This window comes from Zootoca vivipara, chromosome 6 (assembly GCF_965207765.1).
Source record: "Zootoca vivipara chromosome 6, rZooViv2.hap1.1, whole genome shotgun sequence".
In the NCBI taxonomy this organism is placed as follows: Eukaryota; Metazoa; Chordata; class Lepidosauria; order Squamata; family Lacertidae; genus Zootoca; species Zootoca vivipara.
The window spans coordinates 20,921,112-20,941,655 of NC_142589.1; the positions used below are offsets into that span (position 1 = coordinate 20,921,112).

Sequence of the window (20,544 nt, forward strand, 5' to 3'; positions counted from 1 at the left end):
GGTGTTGATTCAGGGGCATTGTTTTTTCATATTGCAGGGTTTTTGTGGGGGGACCCCCCCCAAGCCCCCAAAGGGATGGGGCTTTTTCTTGAGCAGTGTTAGGTATGCATTGATGGGTTAGTGAAATAGGGCTAAAGTGTGTGTGTGTGTATGTGTGTGTGTGTGTGTGTGGTATTTTATCTCAGTTGGAGAAGTAGGTCTGTAAGGGGGACCCCAGACCCCACCCCACACGTGGTGGTGGTGTGTATAAGTAGAGTTCCGTGTTCAGGTGCATGTGTCATGTTTTACATAGGAGATAAGCATGGGCTGGGAAAGGGGTCTTCTCCCTCCTTGTCTCCATGTTCGAATCGTGGAATGATGGAATACGTACATGAATGCGTGTGTCTGTGAATATTTTGCTCCCAGTTAGAGGGTGGGTGGGAAGACGCCTCCGGAAAGGATTCCTGCCCCCTGCTAAAAGCAGAGGTGCGTAAATGGATAGTAAAAGTGTGGGGATTTTGTTCTAATGGGAAGGAGTGGGGCTCTGTCCCATGCTCACAACTTAGTTTGAAGTATGGAGTTCTGAAAAGGACACACCCCCCCAACACACACACCCAAACTTGGTTGTAGGAGGTTGCATAAAAGTATGTGCGTCTAATTGCCCCTTAGACAGGAGTTTGACTGAAGGAGGGATCCCCCGTCCTCACAGAAGTTAGGTTCTGGATTGGGGGTGAGACTTTTGCATGAATTGTGGTGAAAGCTAGGATGAAAAGATGTACTGTATCAGTCCTTCCCACTGCATCCCAAAGTCAGAGTGAGTGCTTGGAAATAAAGCCACAAGGAATCTAGGTAACCTGCTGTTGTACTCTGAATTTTGAGTCACTTGTATAGTGTCAGCAGAAGGAGAAGAGCCAGGAGTTGTAATTGTAACAGTAATGATGATAAGCATACAAGGAAAAAGGATGAAAATGAGTATCTTTCAGGCATATATTTTCCTTCAGGCAGTTTCCACATTCTTCCTTATCTCCACCCTGCTTCCACCCCCCACCCCCAAAGTTGGCTGCTCCCGCTCATATAACATGCTATCTCCATAAATCTAAAGGGGAATGTGTCTGAATGCTGTTGGCTTCCAAAATTTGAAGCCAATGGCCCTTAATTGGAACTAAGGGAAAGGACTACCGGTAACTGGGGAAGTTGTTGATAGTGTGTGTTGTGGTTTTATGTTAGAAGAGGAGGGTCTGTGGTGAGTGATGCGGTAGTTGGAATACAGGGCATGTTTAGCCAGAATATTTGCATATATTTTTTTACACATGATGCTGATGGTGCTTGTAAAGTGCTCTTTCATTTAATTTTAGTGCATTAGTGAATCAAATGTTCCTTTTAGCCAATGAGAGCACTGAAACTGATACATTAATCCCCCCCCCTTTTCAAATGAGATTTGCAAATACACTAAACAAAGCAACAGACTAAAATAGATAGTAAAAACAGTCATGAAGGCAAGGAGAATAAAAATACAAGCCAAAAAAAACTTTAAAAAGAATGAATAGCAGTGTCTAATAAAACAACTCCACTTCTTAACAGAAGAGAAGTGCATTCAGTGATATGTGTGTGTTGTAATAGCCTTTTCATTTCAGCGCTCTCATCCTCTGAAACAAAGCAGAAGTTGGCCTGCTGTTACCACCTTATCTGCTCTGTGTACACACCCAAAGTTACAGGTAGCTAATGTGAGATAGTCCTTTCAACCTCTCTGTGGTATTCAGAATCAAGATGCATAAAAATTCACCCAACCTGTTTAGTGCATCTATGATACTCGTTGAGTTTGTGAAGTTAAGGGGTGGTGATTATTACTTAACACAGAATATAGGAGTAAGATCTTGTTTTATTGAATCAGTATTATACTGCAAATGCTAGGTCATACTATGCACTAGCTTCCTGTGGAGCATTAGCCTCTTGTGCGGAAACCGTCTGCCCTTCAATAGCACTTTGTGGTACTGGACAACTATAGTGGTTGATGGGGGGAAATGTGGCATTCTTGAGATATCACCCCAAAAGATGATACCTGCAGGATAAAGGACTAAACATGCAGAAGACAGAATCAGGATTCAATGTGGCCTTATCAGATTTGATAACTGGGTCAAAACTAATAAAATGAATTTCAGTAGGGACGAATGTCAGGCTCTTCACTTAGACAGGAAGAACCAGATGCACAGATATAAGATGGGGTACACTTGCATTGCCAGTAGTACATATGAAAAGGATCATGGGGTCTTAGTAAACCACAAGCTTGTGGCAGCATGGGGGGGAGCCATTGCTGTTCTAGGCTGCATCAGCAGAACTATAGCATGCATCCAGGTCAAAGGAAACCATAGTCCCACACTATTCTGCCTTGGTTAGACCACATCCTTAGTACTGTGTCCAGTTCTGGGCACCGCAATTTAAGAAGGATATTGAAAAGCTGGAATGTGTGCAGAGGAGGGCGACCAAGATGATCAAGGGTCTGGAAACCAAGTCTTATGAGGAATGGTTGAGGGAGTTGTGTGTGTTTAGCTTGGAAAAGAGGAGAGTGAGAGGAGATATGATAGCAATCTTCAGTTATCTCAAGGGCTGTCACATGGTGACCAGAAAGGAGATTCCGACTAAACATCATGAAGACCTTTTTGACTGTGAAAGCTGTTTGGCAGTGGAACGGGACCCCCTTGGGAGGTTGTAGACTCTCCTTCTTTAATGGTTTTTAACAGAGGTTGAATGGCCATCTGTCCTGCCTACTTTAGTTGAGATTCCTGCACTGCAAGGGGTTGGACTAGATAACCCTTGGGATCCCTTCCAACTGTACCACTCTATGATTCTATACCATGCAGGTGGTTGGCACCTACAGAGAGAAGTCTTGTTATACGTCTGGTAGAAGTTGTAGGGCAGCTGCATACTTTATTATTGGGATTTGTTTGTTAAGACAGGAAACTGAGATACATGGTAGTGTTTGTGTAGTGTTCCATTTTTCTTTTCCCTGTGAATGTTGATCTTTTCTTCTCTGCCTATTCAGTATAGCTAGCAGATTGGAATGCTTTCAAATGTGGGCTTCTTTCACTCGAAAGTACACAGAGAAATGTGTGAAATGCTCAACCCTGACATTGGAAACAGCAATGTAGAACAAGGATGGGGAACCTATAGCTGTCTAGACATTGTTGGACTTGTATCAGCCCCAGACAGTGAGGCCAGTGACTAGGGATGATTGTAATTGTGGTTCAACAACATCCAGAGGGCTGCAGGTTCCCAATCCCTGATCTTGTGGTATTGCACTTAATGTAAATCAGACAATGGTAACTTTGCATCGTCCAGGTGTTTCAAACTGCATCCACCATATAGTTGTAATGGCTGGGAATGATGGGAGTTGTAGCCCAAAATATCTGGAGGACACTAGTTTGGGGAAGGCTGAGTTAAACCATGGGCAGTATCGTGCTTGGTGTTGGATAACATTGTTGCCTTGCATTTGAAAGTGTATTTTAAGTGTAAGGAAGCATCCTTGGTCATTTTACAACAGTTTATCACATTGCTGACGTGATTTGTATGTTCAGTCAGTTTCTGTTTGTTCCCACATATTACTTTCTCTGCAGGGCATATGCAAAATTCAGCTATATCTGATTACGGCAGGGAAGTGATTGGGGATGTTAGCACTGAAATGTTGGCTTAATGCGGCTTATTTCTTTTTGTGCACATTTTAAAACTATTACCTCAATGTCAGCGAGACCTCTTGTACTCTTTGTGCATCTATAAGAGTTCGAACATCTTGTTCAGATGTGAGTGATTAAAAGTTAAGCCACGCCTTCAAATTCTTGACAGCATTGGGGAAAAACTAGCATCTTATTTCAATTTTTAATGGCTTGATTTGTGGAGTATTTTATGGAGCTACAAAATCAAGAGTGAATGGGTCCTTAATGTAGCAAACTGGAGTGTACACTAGGTTTGTCATTGGTATGAGCTTTCGTGTGCATGCACACTTCTTCAGATACACTGAAGTGTGCATGCACGTGAAAACTCATACCAATGACAAACTTAGTTGGTCTCTAAGGTGCTGCTGGAAGGGAAAAAAATTATTTTGTTTCGACTACGTGAGACCAACACGGCTACCTACCTGTAACTGGAATGTACACTGTGTGTCAAGGTCAGAATATTTGTCCATCTAGGCTACTTAGTAGGGTCGACTGGCAGCAGCTCTTTAGTCGCAGATAAAGGAGAGGCTTCCAGGCCACTTGCTCCCTGGTTCTTTTAGCTGTAGATGCTGGAGGTTGAACATGACCTTCTCCTTCTTTTTTGTTAAATGCACAGTATGGTAAGGCACCACTTCTTAAATTCTTATCTGTATCCATTCTGCTTTAATTTCCCAGAATGTGAGTCTGCATTCAACTATGGACTGTTCTGTCCCTCCCCGCCCCCACCCCACCCCCCAAAATCACACGATGCATGAGTTTGAGTAGAATACCTGTGCTCTAGGAGCAATACCGGTAATTGCTGTGACTATTTTGCAGCAATAGCGAAACACGCTATTGCACGGGTAGAGAGGCGCACCATGTTCTGCAGGTTCAAGGATGGTATCCACACTTCCCCATAAGCTGAATAGGAGTAGCTGACATATTATCATTTTAGAATACTGTAATGTCATTTAAATAGGGTGGACACCCCATGTTAAAGATGGTGAGTTGTCTCTAGTTTACTTTGAATTCATTGCCTTCAAATATGAGAAGGCAATACTCCTTTAGGGGGTCTTGCAATGTAGCTTTGACATACGTGAATATTTAAAAATAATACAGTAATATGAACATTCGTTTAAAACACCAGCTTGATTTTCTTATGCCACAGAGCAGGGCTGAAGAATTTCTGGGCCTCCAGATGTTCCTAGACTACAGTTCCCATCATCCCTGACCTTGCTGGCTGGGGATGATGGGAATTGGAGCCTTCCAACTCTACTGTAGGTTTTCCTTAGGTGAATTAGTGAATCTACCAAATCTCCGCTTCAGTTCCCCCATGCCCCTCTCCAGTCTGCAGACCAATTTAATCAGGTTGTTGTGATGCAAGGGTGCAAGTAAGGCACTTACCACACTTGAAAGTGCTACATAAATGCTAATTATTACTATAACATTTTGAAACTTAGCTATGAAGTCATGCAGCTTAGGTGCCTTTACAGTTATTTGTTTTCTTTTTTTTTAATGTTGGGTGAAATATTGTAGTTTTGTAGTTTGCTGCTATCCTCCTAACTTGAAGAGGATCAGCTTCAAATCAGTTATAAATCTGAAGGTAGGCACACATGACAACTGTCTGTTTTTCTTTTTAGGGTTCATGTAATCACAGGAGTTACTTTGTTGTATGTATCTTTTCAGAACACAACAGGATTTCAGAATGAATCAGGTGAGTTTAAATGCCAGACTTTCTCAAAAATATAATTGCTCAGTTGTTAGCATACATATCTACACTTACTTTCTTCTGGTAAAAATAGTAATCCCAACTGAAATCCAAAATGTAAGTCTTCGTTATTGCAATGCTAAACGTCCTGCTCTCTCCTTCTCTCTCCCTCTTTCTGGTTGGGAAGTTGTGAAGTTCCATTATGTGAAAATTGATTTGTGTTCAGTTAACCAGATTGTAGAATAATTTCACTGGCCCCTTCTGCAAGAGCACTCTTCTATAAGAAAGCTTTAGTCATTTTGCATGAATAATACTTATCTTTAGGCCATTAAAAAAAATTAGAAACTTGAGTTCACTCTCTCTCCCTCCTCCCTTCAACCTTAGCTCCATAATTAATATAATGTACCCCCAAAAAGAGAGAGTTATTAAGTAAAGATCTTTGCATGCCTTCAACATGAAAGCCTGGAACTGATTAAATAGTCCTCCAGCTACATATTTTTGCTTGTTTGAGAATGGTCTTTTATGCTAGCCTTCTTCAATCTGATGCTCTCCTGTGTTGTTGGACTCACAGGAAGACCCACACTTAAATATTTAAAATGCCCACTTTCTTTTGAGATGAGCTTATTAGTAAGAAGAGAGGGTGTCCTCGTATCACAACCGGTCCCTTTTACCCAGCCCCCAGGTCATTGTTCCTTCATAGTCTGGCCCATCTCCCCTCCAGGTTACACTTTGGAGAAAGGGAAAATGCCAGTTGTGCCTGCACCCAAACAACAATCTTTATACCTATGGAGAATTTGGTGGCACTTTCCCTTAGAGAGAGTTTTTGTCGCTGTTTTTATTTGCATTGCATTTGTCCTAGTGTCATGCTGAATCTCTGTGATGTTCCTATCCTTCTCACTCTGCCAATGGCATTTTGTGAACTTAAATTAGTAAGAGTATTGTTAGCATCAGCATCATCATTAAATAAAATCATTGGAGGCTATATGCTGCACCCTTTCCCTCCTGTGCCAGAGCATGAATCTACTTAAAAGGGAAGCCAGGGTGATGTGGGATCTGAAAAACTATTACCTTCCCACTTCCTGTTCCATTCCATTGCATACGGATGCTGCTGCTGTATTGCTGTTGAAAAGGAACGTGCCTGGGTGATAGGGCACAGCTAAAATGTTGTCGCAGGATACTCAGTGTGGTAGGATTGCCACACTGGAATCCTCCTAGTAGCCATTCTGCTGTGATTTGGACTCTTTCTTCTCATAATTTGTCCCCACCCCCGCTATGTACCGTGTTTCTCATATTATAAGACATGTCTTATACTTATTTTTTCCTCAAAAAAACACACTATGGCTTATTTTCAAGGGATGTCTTATTTTTTTCTTCCTCCTCCTGCCGCGGCCGGCATTGCTGCTGCGCCTATCACTATGTCTTATTTTCGGGGTATGGCTTATATTCCTTGAATGCTTAAAAATCCTGCTATGGCTTATTTTATGGGTATGTCTTAAAATATGAGAAACAGGGTACTCCACTAGTGCAACAAAAGTTGGCAGAAGGACATTGGCAGACTTCATATGTGGATATTGACATTGGCCTACAGTCGGTGCAGTCTTTATATACCTGTGTGACCTTGATTAAACATGTTTCCTTCTCCCCTGTTGAATTGAAATGGGGGGTTGACTATGATAGTGGACAGATGATGTGGATGTATTTATTTACGTGGATATTACTGGTGTATGTTTATAACCTTTATCTCCTGCCCTTCCTCCAATGAGAACACGGCAACTATACATCAGCCACCCTCCACTGCACGTTTTATCTTCATAGCAACTCTGCTTTGGAGCCAGTGCTGGCACCTCCCACAAGGCAGAACTGATTTACAGGGAAGGCCATACCTTTGCAGGTGAAAGGTCCCTGATTCAATTCCCAGCATCTCCCAAGTAGGCATGAAAAGAACCTCTGCCTGAGATGGGGAACTGCTGCCAGTCAGTGTAGTGATAAAGGGAACTGCTGATTTTGTCAACCTGGTGCCCTCCAGATGTTTTGGACTACAATAAGTTCCAGCCAGCATAGCTGCTGATGTGGTCCAAAACAATGATATCCAACAGTAGTCATGGCAAAGGCCATATTGGATTTGAAATTGTTTTCATACACGTAATTATTTTAACTGTTTTTATAATGTAAGTTGTTACTGTATTTTGAAATAGCTTTGAGATGCTTCATAGGAAGAGATTCATAAATGAAATCATCACCATCATCTGGGGTGCCCTGAGTTTTTGAAGACAATAATGAGATAAACTGACTAATAGTGAGACTTTCAATGGAACTTTTTTTCAAGAAAAAGGGAGGTAACATCCACCAGTAAGAGCTAGCACAGGCATAGGCAAACTCGGCCCTCCAGATGTTTTGGGACTACAACTCCCATCATCCCTAGCTAACATAGCCCACATACTTGTTGAAGAACTGCCAAGATAGCTGGTCTCTGCTAGTATAGAACACAGCTGCTAGGCTGCTAACTAGTTTTCCTGAGCAGACTTCAAAGGCAAGCCCACCTACTACATGTTTCAGCTGCACAATCTGGAGGTTTACCGTAGCCAGGTTATCTTTGTCCAGGAGGTGTCACTGTTGGTGTGCCATTCTTAGCTGGAGGAAGCCACTTTGTGCCTGTGTGGTTAATGGTCAGGGGTTATGGGGGTTGCAGTTCGTTGATACCTGGGGAGCCAGTGGTTACCGTTCTTTGCTCTACGTAAATAAATACCTGCTTGCTGCAAACTTGAATAGCAGGTCTTTATGCACAGATTTATCTAGATATACCTTGTTTCATACCCCTTGTATTCAGAGGATAGTTGTGTGTTTCATATGCTCCTCTCTCCCACATGCCAGCATTACATAGATCCTTTCCAGGTGAGATAAATAATTAGAAGGAACTTTTGAAATTAAATAGGTCGGGTCTTGAGCACTGCTTGGGTGGTGATCACTTGGAGTCGTAATTAAGCTTCTCTGAACTCTTGAGCAAATGCCACAGGTGTAACATGCATTTCCACTTAGCTATTCTTTCTGTCAGTAAACCTTTCCGTTCTCTTCTAAGAAGGAATCAGCATTTTAAAATAGTTACGTTTTGTGCAGATTTTTAATTTGTGACTTGTGAACTCCATTAAAATGACCTGCTTCTGAGTACAACTCTGTGCGAAGGATAAGGAATGTGTTTGCTGGCCAGATGTTCTTAGACTCTGACCTCCAGGGTTCAAAATTAGCAGGGACCAGGCGCATTTTGCGCCAAAAGATTCTCCATTTGCGAGCACCTCAACAAGTCTGGGTGCCATTTTTTGCTGAAAATGTATGTGCTTTGAAGCCTCGAAGTATATGTTAAGGATAGACAATATATTAAGGAGTTCAACAATTAAGAGTAGAGTGTTTTGAAAACTGAAGTTTGGTACCAATATTTTTATTGTAAATGCCAAATTAAACATGCATTAACAATTTCTGCTAAAAATGTGCTATTAACAATGTGTCACTTATGTGGGTTGGATATTAATTCATGCTTATCAAAATAATAAAAAAGTGTTGCCGACCCCCAGCCCAAGTGGCAACTAGACATTCTGCTTTAGTGCCCACAACCCAGGTCCCAGAAGCCATTTGGCTCCTAGCTTTTCTACCCCAGTTTCTAACACTGCCCATGAGCCATGCAACATAACTGATGGCCAGAGATGATGGAAGTTTTAGTCCAGGTGCATCTGGAGAGCCCCAGGTTGCCTACCTCTGCTCTTTGGCTCCACTGAACCCACATTATGTAAACCGGATATAGGCTGTTGCTGAGAGCGATTCAGGCAGAATTTTTTTTTTAATCTACATGCTTATCCAAGTGAGCAGGGTCCCACAAATACTGGATTTCTAGCCAGCCTATCTTTGAGCTTTGTGGAGGATACATTTCAAGGTGTGATGAAAAAGATCCAAACTTTGCTGCTTAGAACAGTCTTAAGATGGAGAGCAAGAGGGGTCAGTGCACACTTACAGTGCAATCCTTGCGTATTTGCTTAGGTGGGTTCCTCTGTGTACCAGAATGAACTTACAAATGATTGAAATCCAGTCATGTTAGACTGAGCTAGGTGCAAGCATGTTTCAAGCAGTACCATGGGTTACTAGAACAGATAAAGGTGGGTGTCCTTGCCTTGAAAATTGAACACCAGTGGTAAATTGGATCTGCCTCCATCACCGCTCAGAACCCTTTGTAGGGTTGAGGGTGGGGTGAAGAACAATTATTTTGCTTTACTTCGCTTCATAAGCAAAGTTCCAGAATGAAGAATGTTGATGAGTTGAAGGCATTGGGACACTGATAGAATTGCTGGAACACTGGTACGACTCCCGATGACCCCTTCCAGTAACAGCTGCATCGTTCTGTTCTATATTAGCTACTGCCACAGAAGAGTCATCAGGGCCTCTTGTAGGCATAACAGTAGTGGGTATGTTAAAACATACTCCGAAGGTTGCCACAATGCCAAGAGCTGTCATTTTCCTCTTGGAGAGGGAGAATACCCTAGTAGGGCGTGTTGAATTTTTCATCTTTAAAAATCCTGATTTGAGGGGTGTTAAAAAGTTGTGGTATGATGAGGTAATTTGAAATATATTTTGGTTCCTTGTAAATATTGAGGTCTTGCTTGGTAAATCTCTATGTGAAAAGTCCCTACTTTTTAACATTTTTTAAATTTTCCTGTCATTTATAAACATATAGGTTATTCCCCAATTTTGATGAAAACAGATGTTGATAAGTGCCTAAAATTGATTACAAGATACAGTGGTACCTTGCATGATGAAATTAATTTGTTCTGCAAGTCGCTTCGTATAGCAAAAAACTCATCTTATAGCAAAAAACTCATCTTGCAAAGCACGGTTTAAAATTTTCCCAGTTTACCCGGTCTACCCATTTAGTTAATGCATTCCTATTTGTCTTGTGAAGCGCGGTCATAGGAAACTTTGTCTTGCGAGTTGCCTCGCGCAGCGCAAAACGCTTTCATCTTGAGTTTTTTGTTGCATGAGGCATTCGTCTTGTGGGGTACCACTGTATAATATTAATATTATACAACAGTATGTGATATCTTTTTTGCTTTCTACCACCAGTCCACCCACTGAGGTCGTTGGGGTTTCAAAGCCGAAATGGTCTGACAAGTAGATTTCTCATCTATCCGAGATAGACAGAATGGGGTGGCATGAGGACATCTAACCAGCCCTAGCAATTGTCTTCTGTGTTGCATTGGAGACTGGGGGCTGGGGTCTTCCTTGAATATGTTACAGAGCATCTCTGGTACCAGAACAATTGTGTGGTCATCAAAGGAGCTGGGATCCTCACCCACCAACTTCATTTTATTATACTATACTATATTCTATATATATACTGTATACTATATTCAGCAGAGAATTGTGTCCTTTTGTTGCTCACTCCCACCCTTTGCAAACAGAATTTTATTCCCATGAAGGAGAAAAGCATGTTTTCTTTGAAGAATAGCTATGATGATAAACACGATAAGGAAGTCTATGCAGAGGACTGGATAAACTACTTGGAGGTGTTAAAAATACACTGTAAAGTAGAGCTACCAAAGTTCAGTCGAGTGACGGTCTTTCCTTATTGGATAAATTGGGGGTGCAAAAACAGCATTCTGATAGTGTAGGATTAAGGCTGTTGGGCAGGCACCCAATCTTAAGATAAGGATTGCCACATTTTAAGAAAGACAAGATTTTAGTTCCTTCAATAGTAGCATGGATAATAAGCATTATGGTACCCCTTCTATCACAGTGATGGAAGGATGGAAATACTATATATTCTCCTGCTTCAGAACCATTAAATGAACAGAAGTCTTGATCTGCATGGAATATGGTTTCTCTAAGTCTGACACCATCTTTGTGAGGATCAAGAACAGGCCTTTAGATTCTACAGGAATCAAATTTTAACAGTGTACACTTCTTTTGAAGAGCATGGTCCAGGGGGCGTCTGCCAGTGGCTCTCCTACTCAGATGTGGGCCCTCAGCAGATACATGATCATGTGACACCAGCCCTTGAAGTTGTTAATTTATTATTCTTTTTTTACTATAATAGGACGTTATAAGATAAAGCAGGGATCCCCAAACTTCGGCCCTCCAGATGTTTTGGACTACAATCCGCATCATCCCTGATCTTTGGTCCTGTTAGCTAGGGATCATGGGAGTTGTAGGCAAAACATCTGGAGGGCCGCAGTTTGGGGATGCCTAAGATAAAGTAATGATATGTTGTTACAGCTGGAAACAAAATTTCTTTATATTTTCGCTTGAATAAAATGATTAAAAACTTTAACTTCGCTTCAAAATGCGAGTTTTTGGCTTTTTTTTAGTGTATTTCAAACAGATCTCAATTTACCAAGCTAAACATCAACCAATCATAAAAATAATTGCAGATTTGGATTCCTCCTGTGCAATAACATATTTTTAGAACCCCTCATTGAGCAAATTTTTTTAAAAAAATCGTCCTTAAATGACACGCCCTAATACCCTAGTGGCATCGAGTATGTGTTTTGCATGCAGAAGGGTCAATCTCTGGCATCTTTAGTCTAAAGGATCAGGTAGCTGGTGATGGGGAAGACTTTCTGCCTGAGACCCTGGGGAGATACAGCCAGTCACAGTACGTATAAGGCAGCTTTCCATGTTCTGTTGCCCACAGGGGAAAGCTGTTTAGTTTCTGAAGTATTCGTTGTTACCTTATGGCATACTTGGTCTTTCTTTCTTTCTTTCTTTCTTTCTTTCTTTCTTTCTTTCTTTCTTTCTTTCTTTCTTTCTTTCTTTCTTTCTTTCTCTATATTTTATAGCTATTTCTTGCTTACTGTAGTAAATTTCACTACTTGCTTCTACAGAGGATGAAAATGCACCCCCCCACACCCCCCCAAGTGTAGTCCTTGTGGGATTTCTGATATACCGTGTTTCCCCTATTTTAAGACGTAGTCATTATATAAGCCATAGCAGGATTTTAAGCGTTCAGGAAATACAAGCCATACCCCGAAAATAAGCCATACCTCCGAGGAGCGAGACCGCTGAGGGAAGAGGAGGCGAAGGAGGCGCGCTCAGTGCTGTGGGGGCTGAGGCATGGTGCAGTGCCCCGAGCCTCTGGGAGCCGGCAAGAGCAGGAGGCGGCTTGCCAGGTCGGCATCCAGCAGTGTGCGGGAGCACCCCGAGCCTCTGAGAGCCAGCAGAACGAGGAGGAGGCTTGCCGGGTCGTCGCCCAGCAGCGCGCGCGGAGCGCCCCGAGCCTCTGGGATTGTTGTTGCTGCTGCTGGCTGCCGGAGGCTCGGGGCGCTCCGCGCGCGCTGCTGGGCGACGACCCGGCAAGCCTCCTCCTCGTCCTGCTGGCTCTCAGAGGCTCGGGGTGCTCCGCGCGCCCGAGCCAGCAGCCTAGCTTCTCTTTTTTTCCCTGCCCGAGGCAGCCTGCCGCCCCGCTACCGGAACTGGCGGCTGCAGAGCGGAGCGCTCCGCAGCGCCAGGCGGAGCGCAGCGGCCTGGCCTCTTTTTTTTCTTTTTTGCCTGCCGCCCCGCCACCGGAACCGGCAGCTGCAAAGAGGAGCGCTCCGCAGCGCCAAGCGCTCGGAGCGCCCTGCAGCGCTGGGCGGAGCGCAGCAGCCTGGCCTCTTTTTTTTTTTTGTCTGCCGCCCGCCACCGCAACCGGCAGCTGCAAAGAGGAGCGCTCCGCAGCGCCAAGCGCTCGGAGCGCCCTGCAGCGCTGGGCGGAGCGCAGCAGCCTGGCCTCTTTTTTTTTTTTTGTCTGCCGCCCGCCACCGCAACCGGCAGCTGCAAAGAGGAGCGCTCCGCAGCGCCAAGCGCTCGGAGCGCCCTGCAGCGCTGGGCGGAGCGCAGCAGCCTGGCCTCTTTTTTTTTTTTGTCTGCCGCCCGCCACCGCAACCGGCAGCTGCAGAGAGGAGCGCTCCGCGATCGCTCCTCTAGACCACCTTGCCGAGAGCCTCCAGCCTTTCAAGCGGCAATGCTCAGGCGCCCGAATGGGAAGAGAGACCCCCCCTTGCCAGATTCTGAGCGCTCCCTGCTCCCCGATGGATTGGGCAAAATCCGGCGCGCAGCGCAGGCGCGGGATGAAAGGCACGATCCAGCCTCGGCAGCCCTAGCGACGGCGAGGGGGGCGTTGCGAGCCATTTAAAGCTGTGGCCGTTGCTTCACTGCTTTTTAGCCCCCTGTCCGGCAGCTTTCTGTGTCCTTTTTGTGGTGCGTGAGGAGCGCTGCTATCGGGCTGCGCTCCGGCTGCCTTTCTACCCCCCCCCCAGTTGTTTAGTGGCTTTTGCGGCACATGAGGAGCACTGCCATTAGGTGAGGAGGAGCACTGCCATTGGGACGCGCTCCGGACGTTTTTTCTAAACCCCCCAGCGGTCTGGCTGGCTTCTCCTGACTTCGCAGGGTGCTGCCAGCCCAGCAGCAGCAACGCCGGCCGCGGCAGGAGGAGGCAGGAACCACTAAGACACCCCCCGAAAATAAGCCATAGGCTTATTTTCTTGAGTAAAATCATTATAAGACGGTGTCTTAAAATGTGGGAAACACGGTATACCATGCTTGGAAGTGGTAGTAAGAGACATACTGATATTTATTCCTGGCCAAGCAGCACTGAAGCAAATGGGTTTTGAATATATGATCTTCCACAGTAAAGCTTGATCTGTTATTTATAAGTATTAATATGATTTTATTAACCACCGTGAAGCTTGCTTTACTTAAACTGTGAAGCCCCGGGTTCATGCATTCCACCCCCACCCCCCTTCTCCATCACTTCTCTGAGTTAGATGATTTCACTTCTGGAGTAGATGAACCACAGTTAGAAACTGCTTAATCTTAATTGTGGTTTGTCTGAAACAAGCCTGCTTCAAACAGTTTTATTTAAACAAACCATATTTAGTATTAAGTACAGTTTAGGGTTCAGATGTTACACTCTTCTGTGTTTAAATGGAATAAATGCTCATTTCTTACAACTCTACTGGAAGAATAGGAATAGGAATAATTTATTGGCCAAGTACCAAGCACACTTGGAATTTTGCTTCAACTACATTGCAATGTAAAAAACGTACCTCATACAAACACTGTTCCGTTCACAATACAATACAACAGCACAGCAAAGGAACCCCACCCCACAAATGGCCTCCCCTTCCACTACCCAACTATGAATTTAACAGTTTGATGGCACAAGGGGAAAAAACTGTTCCTGTGCCTAGCTGTTTATGTGTATAGAGACCTGTAGCGACGAGAGGAGAGTACATAACCCTCGGGCTTACTGAAGTTAGCTTTCATCACACTAAACTATTGTTTAGTGCAGGGTTCACCAGTCTTTATGGATCAGTGGGCATATTTGGAATATTGAGAATGTTGTGGGCACCAGTCACAAAATGTCTGTCAAGGGGGCATGGCCTATCACAAAGTAGCTGCCATGGGGACATGTCTTAACACAAAATAGATATTTGCTGAGATATTTTATGGATGCCCTGGCATACTGTGATGTTCAAACACAGCCTATATCTTTGCTTTATTTTACTATACCTTGGTCTGTTGCTTCTGTAATAACTAGAGTGGAAGCTAAGTGAAGCATATATCTTTGACTGAAAGGGATATTTGCTATTAAAATAAGTGCTCCAAAAGTAATTTCCTTCACATACCTGTGCCTAGCCTTGTAATCCCTTTTGAATAGCAGTGCTTCAGAGGAATAAGAAAAAGAATTATTCATTGGCAGTGACGCTGTTCTTTAGATATTCACGCTGGGTGCACAGATAATATCTGCTTAATTTGGTGGGACATATCAGTACACAATTGGCTCCCAAAGTCAAGAGCCATCCCACAATACTTGGGGGCAATGGGGGAAGAATATATTCAAATACAGGTAGAGATGCTTAGGCCAGGTGTCTGTAGTAGGTGAGGAAAATGGTTTTGAGGAATAGTTGTGCTCCATCACCTAGAATAAAGCCCAGATGTAGGTCATTGTAATCTGCTTTGCAGACTCCTTATAAGGAATGGCAATAAGAACTATACAACAAACAGAACCATATTGGAGACATCCCACCTTCCTTGTTTGTTCTTGCATATTTTGTGTCTGAAAATGAAAGCTACATTTCTGTTTAGTATGTCTAGTAACCAGCGATAGCCCTACCCTCTCTAAGTTTAAAAAGTCACTTATCCTGCTGGCTGTCACAGCATCTGGTGGACCACTGAGTAGATTATGCGTTGGATGAAGGATCCTTTTTTTGTTTTGTTTTCTTCATAGAACTCAACGGAGCCTTCAGTATCAGTTGAGACTTTGGCTGACGTACCTGAGCACGTGCTTAAAGGACTTCCTGAGGAAGTGAGACTTCTCCCATCTGCTGTTGACAAGACACGGCTTGGTAAGTAAATCTAGAAACAAGCTGTTTGAGGCTGCTCAAACTGAAGAAAGTTTAACCTGGGGAGGGAGTGCGGGGTAGAATCATTCTCAGGATTTGCTTCAACAGGGTGACTACAAGATGCAGCTTCAGCCCATGTTTTGAAATGTGGTATCCAATTTAGTGCCACATGTTGTCTCCTGCACTCTAAAGTCAACAGCACTACCTGGTTTGAGGTGGACTTAGCTCAGCAGCACTACTGGCAAATGGCAGCCCAAAGCCAAATCTTTTGTTTTGAGGTTTAGACAAAGAATTTCCAAGTTATTAACCCCAGTTGGTGTATGGACATTACTCCACACCTCTAAAACCCTGATACTTATCCTTGGCCACCAAACCGTTTGCTGTCCTTGGGGTAGCAAGTTGAGGTGTAGAAGAGGTGTCCCTGAATGAGTAGACTTTACACATATTGCTATCATTGAAATTGCCCCCATGGAGGACATTAGCCAGCTGCCCGCAAAGTGATACTGTATATTCCTGCATATAAGACGACTTTTTAACCCAGGAAAATCTTCTCAAAAGTCGGGGGTCGTCTTATATGCCAGGTCGTATTTCTTATACGGTGAGTATATCCCAAACTCTATATTTTAACTGGAAAATTTGGGGGTCGTCTTATACACCCAGTCATCTTATACGCTGGAATATACATACTGGGTCCCATGAGAGCAGGTTTTGTCTCTTAAGGTCATCCAGGAAACGTGGGTGTATTCGGAAATGTTTCCCAGAGATGGAGGAGATGTAAAGCGGAACATGGAAAAGTGGGACAAGCTGGTTTCCCCCCCCCCTCCAAAAAGGAAAAAGTGTGCCTGTCCGTTTTGACTTCTATCTCAGTTTCTACAAACCTTTCATTTAAAAATGAAAGCTGGAGATTTAGTAATTATGGTTTGACACCTTCAGAGCCTTGATCCAGGTCCCCTCTCCCAGCAGATTGTATCCATTTTTACTGCCCCCCTCCCAGTTCCCAGTCCCAGATTATGTAGCCATCAGCATCCTGGCATTTTACTGCTTTTTCTGTTTCATGTGTTTTGCTGTTAGTTGCATGCCATTTTGTGATGTGCTTGTTCCCCCTTCCCTCTTTTTGGCTTCTCTGCCGTCCCCCCCCCCCTTATTTAGCCAGGCGAAGTTACAGTGTATTTATGGAATCGCTTTGTTGTTAGGCGGTGTTGCATGGTTTTGAAGTATGCAATACTGCCAAAGAGTCTGATTGTGGTTCCTCATTTGATCTTCAGGTGTCTGGGCAACAAAGCCAATTTTCAGAGGCAGAAAGTTTGGTCCATTTGCTGGTGACAAGAAGAAACGATCTCAGGTTAAAAGCAATGTGTACATGTGGGAGGTAAGCAGTGACTCATTAGCAATTCCTTTTTCATATATAATGATTTGAAAGTTCTACAATCCTTTTTAAAAAGTAGCTCGTGGTGGCTAATGGCATCACTATCAAACAATAAAGCATGTACGGTAAAATAAACTGTCGATAGTTTTTCTCCTGGTTTTAAGGATCACCGAAGGCAAATCAGAAATGTAATTAAATTTTAAATTTAGCTTAACTCTCTTGCTATGGTGGCTGGCATTTTTAGATCAAGCCATGGTTTGTCTGCTTCTTAGTTTTTGAGAAGTAGGGGTAAGAGACTATGAAGAAGGATGCGATAAATGCTTATAAAATCATAACTGATGTATAGAGTAAGTGTGAGAAACCTCAATCCTGCCAGTGGGCCAAGTGTGACCCCTGGGTTTCCCTGTTTGCCCCCAGAAGACTCCTCAGGCCATTCCTTGCTGGTCCTGCTCCACATCCTCAAGTGCTGAAATGTGCCCTTGAGCTGTAATAATGTCTCTTGTTTGCAGGCCAGGAAGGCAAGGATTCTCTTGTAAATTCTCAATAAATATTGTGCAGGATGGTGTCTGCAAAAGTTGTCCTTGTTGCTTATTCTGCTTCACTATGCATCCAGCCTTAAGCTAATGCAGATGTGGTAGTTAAGATAGATCCCAAAGTCAATGATCTTGTTGCTGCACATCCCTTTCTCCACCACCACCACCACCAGTGAGTAGCAAAATAGGCCTAAAGCCCAAACTTCCCACTCCAGAGAGCAACTTCCTGTCAGCACAGCCATGTGAGTTGGTGGTCTTCAGTCTCCCAGGGATCATCCCATGGTGCTCCATATGGACCCAGTCATATAAAACGCCCACATTTTGAAACTGACACGATGGGTGCATGCTCTCATGATTAATGAGTACTTTTGTTTCTTTCCTCCTCTCTGTTTCCATGCACACATATGTTCAACCTCACAAGGTCTATTACCCAAACTTGGGATGGATGTGTGTTGATGCCACAGATCCAGAGAAGGGGAACTGGCTGCGCTATGTGAACTGGGCTCGCTCAGGAAAGGAGCAGAACCTATTCCCTTTGGAGATCAACAGAACCATCTACTACAAAACTTTAAAGGTAGCAGTGCCTCTGTGCCTATATCAGTTGCCTTTGTATAAATTTCAACACCTTGTCTTCCCATTTCTGCTGTGCAAAAGTGCAACCTGCTGTTACAGGAGATGCAAGATAGCTTTATGGTGGAGTACCCGATTGGCAGCCAGAAGCTCTCATGTTCAGTTTGTGCATCTTCCACTTTAAAAGGTCTCTGGTAAAAAGCATAGCCTTAGCTCTCTGGGGTGGGGAGCTGTGCTAGGCTAGATGGGCCAGAGGTATAACTTTTTAAAAAGTTGTTCAGCTCTTTCTCAGGGACTTTGGGGGTCTTCCATACATCTCTATGAAAAATACTGTAGTTCAGTGGTAAGATTGCTTGCTTTGCATATATGTGTGTTGTTGTTTTTAAGTTGTAATCCATCTTTATTGTTTCAAATGCATTTGAAAGGGTGGGGTATAGGTTTTCCAAATAAACTGAATAAGGGCCACATTAGAAATAGATTGGTGACCACAGTTAAATGTTCTATTTGAGGGGCATGTGCAATTGCAGTACATTGTTTTATGACAGGGTTGTATCCAGTGGTTAGTCCTACTCAGATTAAACCCATTAAAATTAACGGGCATGAGCAACTTAGGTCTCTAACAAAATAAAAAAATCCTTCTAGTAGCACCTTAGAGACCAACTAAGTTTGTCATAGGTATGAGCTTTCTTGTGCATGCACACTTCTTCAGATACACACATTCTTCAGATATATCTGCACCTTAGAGACCAACTAAGTTTGTCATAGGTATGAGCTTTCGGGTGCATGCACACTTCTTCAGATACACACATTCTTCAGATATATCTGCACCTTAGAGACCAACTAAGTTTGTCATAGGTATGAGCTTTCGTGTGCATGCACACTTCTTCAGATACACACATTCTTCAGATATATCTGCAGAAGTGTGCATGCACACGAAAGCTCATACCTATGACAAACTTAGTTGGTCTCTAAGGTGCTACTAGAAGGATTTTTTAAATTTTGTTTTGACTACATCAGACCAACACGGCTACCTACCTGTAATTAGGTCTATTAGTTTCAGTGGGTCTCTTCTTAGTGGGATGCAGCCCATAAATCCCTAGTTGGCTGCTTGACCCATCATTTTGCTTCATGACGTGCAGTCCTTGAACCTTCTGGAGGGATCCCTAACATTAATGTCAAACAGTCCTTTCTACTGCCAGGATCTCCACTCTTCTGTATGTAAGGGGCGGGGGGGAAAGACCCTGTGGCCTTTTCTGACACTGCTCTGACATGCTAGCCATCTTGAATGCATGCTTATCCCCCTTTAATGAACTGTTGCTCCAGTTAAATAGCTGTGCATTCTTGTTTCCTCTTCCACTCCTCTTTCCTTTAGGTACCTAATCTTTTCTTCTGGTTTGTAAATCACAAGCCAAGAATTGTCTCCTTTAAAAAAATAAAATGGTATAGTTCCTAGTAAAAAGTAAAGGACCCCTGGGCGGTTAAATCCAGTCAAACTTGACAGTGAGGTGCGGCGCTCATCTCACTTCAGGCCAAGGGAGCCAGCATTTGTCCACAGATACCTTTCCGGGTCATGCGGCCAGCATGACTAAACCTCTTCTGGCTCAACGGGACACCCTGACAAGTGCCTTGGTTATGTTACATTGGCTACAGGTCATTTGCCAGAAAACCTTTTCTCCATTGTTTCCAATAAACATTACTGTACGTTTGACACTTTGCCATGAAACATTTGCTCTTTATGTATATTGCTGTTGATGCGGGGTGGGGGTGGAATTGGTCCATGCTTTTCGAGACAACACTTATCCAAGTTACAGATACGTTCTTGAGGTTGCAAAACTATTACATTGATCATAGCTTTTTAAGGTGCGTTAACAAGAAAACATTTAAACTACCAGTGACATCCTTCTTGATTGTTTTTGTAATCACATTAAGAAACAAACAGTTTAATGTTAATAATATTAGCTAAAACACCAGATATTATGAGAAGAAGGTTACAAATGTTGCATTGGTGACTACAGAATTACTTGATACTGTTTCTTCTTCTTTGTTGTTTTATTTGGCTCATTTTGCTGTTGATATTTTGTGATGGTGTTTTTTTAATGTTGCAGTTTATCATAGTTGACTTTTTAGAATATTATCAGGTACCTTGGATACTTTTAATTCTATGTCACTGCACACTTGTGTAGATAATAGCATTACCTGTAGAGTGCGTTTTCCTTTCTCGGTCAGTTCTAAATTTATACTAACCTTCTGCTATAGTCAAAATCTGAACAAAACTTACCTATGTGTGTCAAATTGTAGACTTCTGTGATCTAATCAAATTGTTAATCAACGATAATTA

At 43.2% G+C, this 20,544-nt stretch overlaps 1 protein-coding gene across 4 annotated transcripts in view; it reads left to right on the plus strand.

Annotated features, from left to right (window-relative positions):
• PRDM2 (PR/SET domain 2) overlaps positions 1-20,544 on the plus strand; it is a 50,027-nt gene that overhangs the window by 1,067 nt on the left and 28,416 nt on the right. For 2 of the 4 annotated variants that reach the window (XM_035117914.3, XM_088671733.1), the window contains exons 2-5: positions 5,306-5,379; positions 15,623-15,740; positions 17,003-17,106; positions 18,058-18,210. In XM_035117914.3, coding sequence (XP_034973805.2) covers positions 5,338-5,379; positions 15,623-15,740; positions 17,003-17,106; positions 18,058-18,210 — 417 coding nt within the window. In that variant the 5' untranslated portion in view covers positions 5,306-5,337. The remainder of the gene's footprint in view (positions 1-5,305; positions 5,380-15,622; positions 15,741-17,002; positions 17,107-18,057; positions 18,211-20,544) is intronic. The other 2 variants (XM_035117916.3, XM_088671734.1) reach the window with 2 other exon arrangements.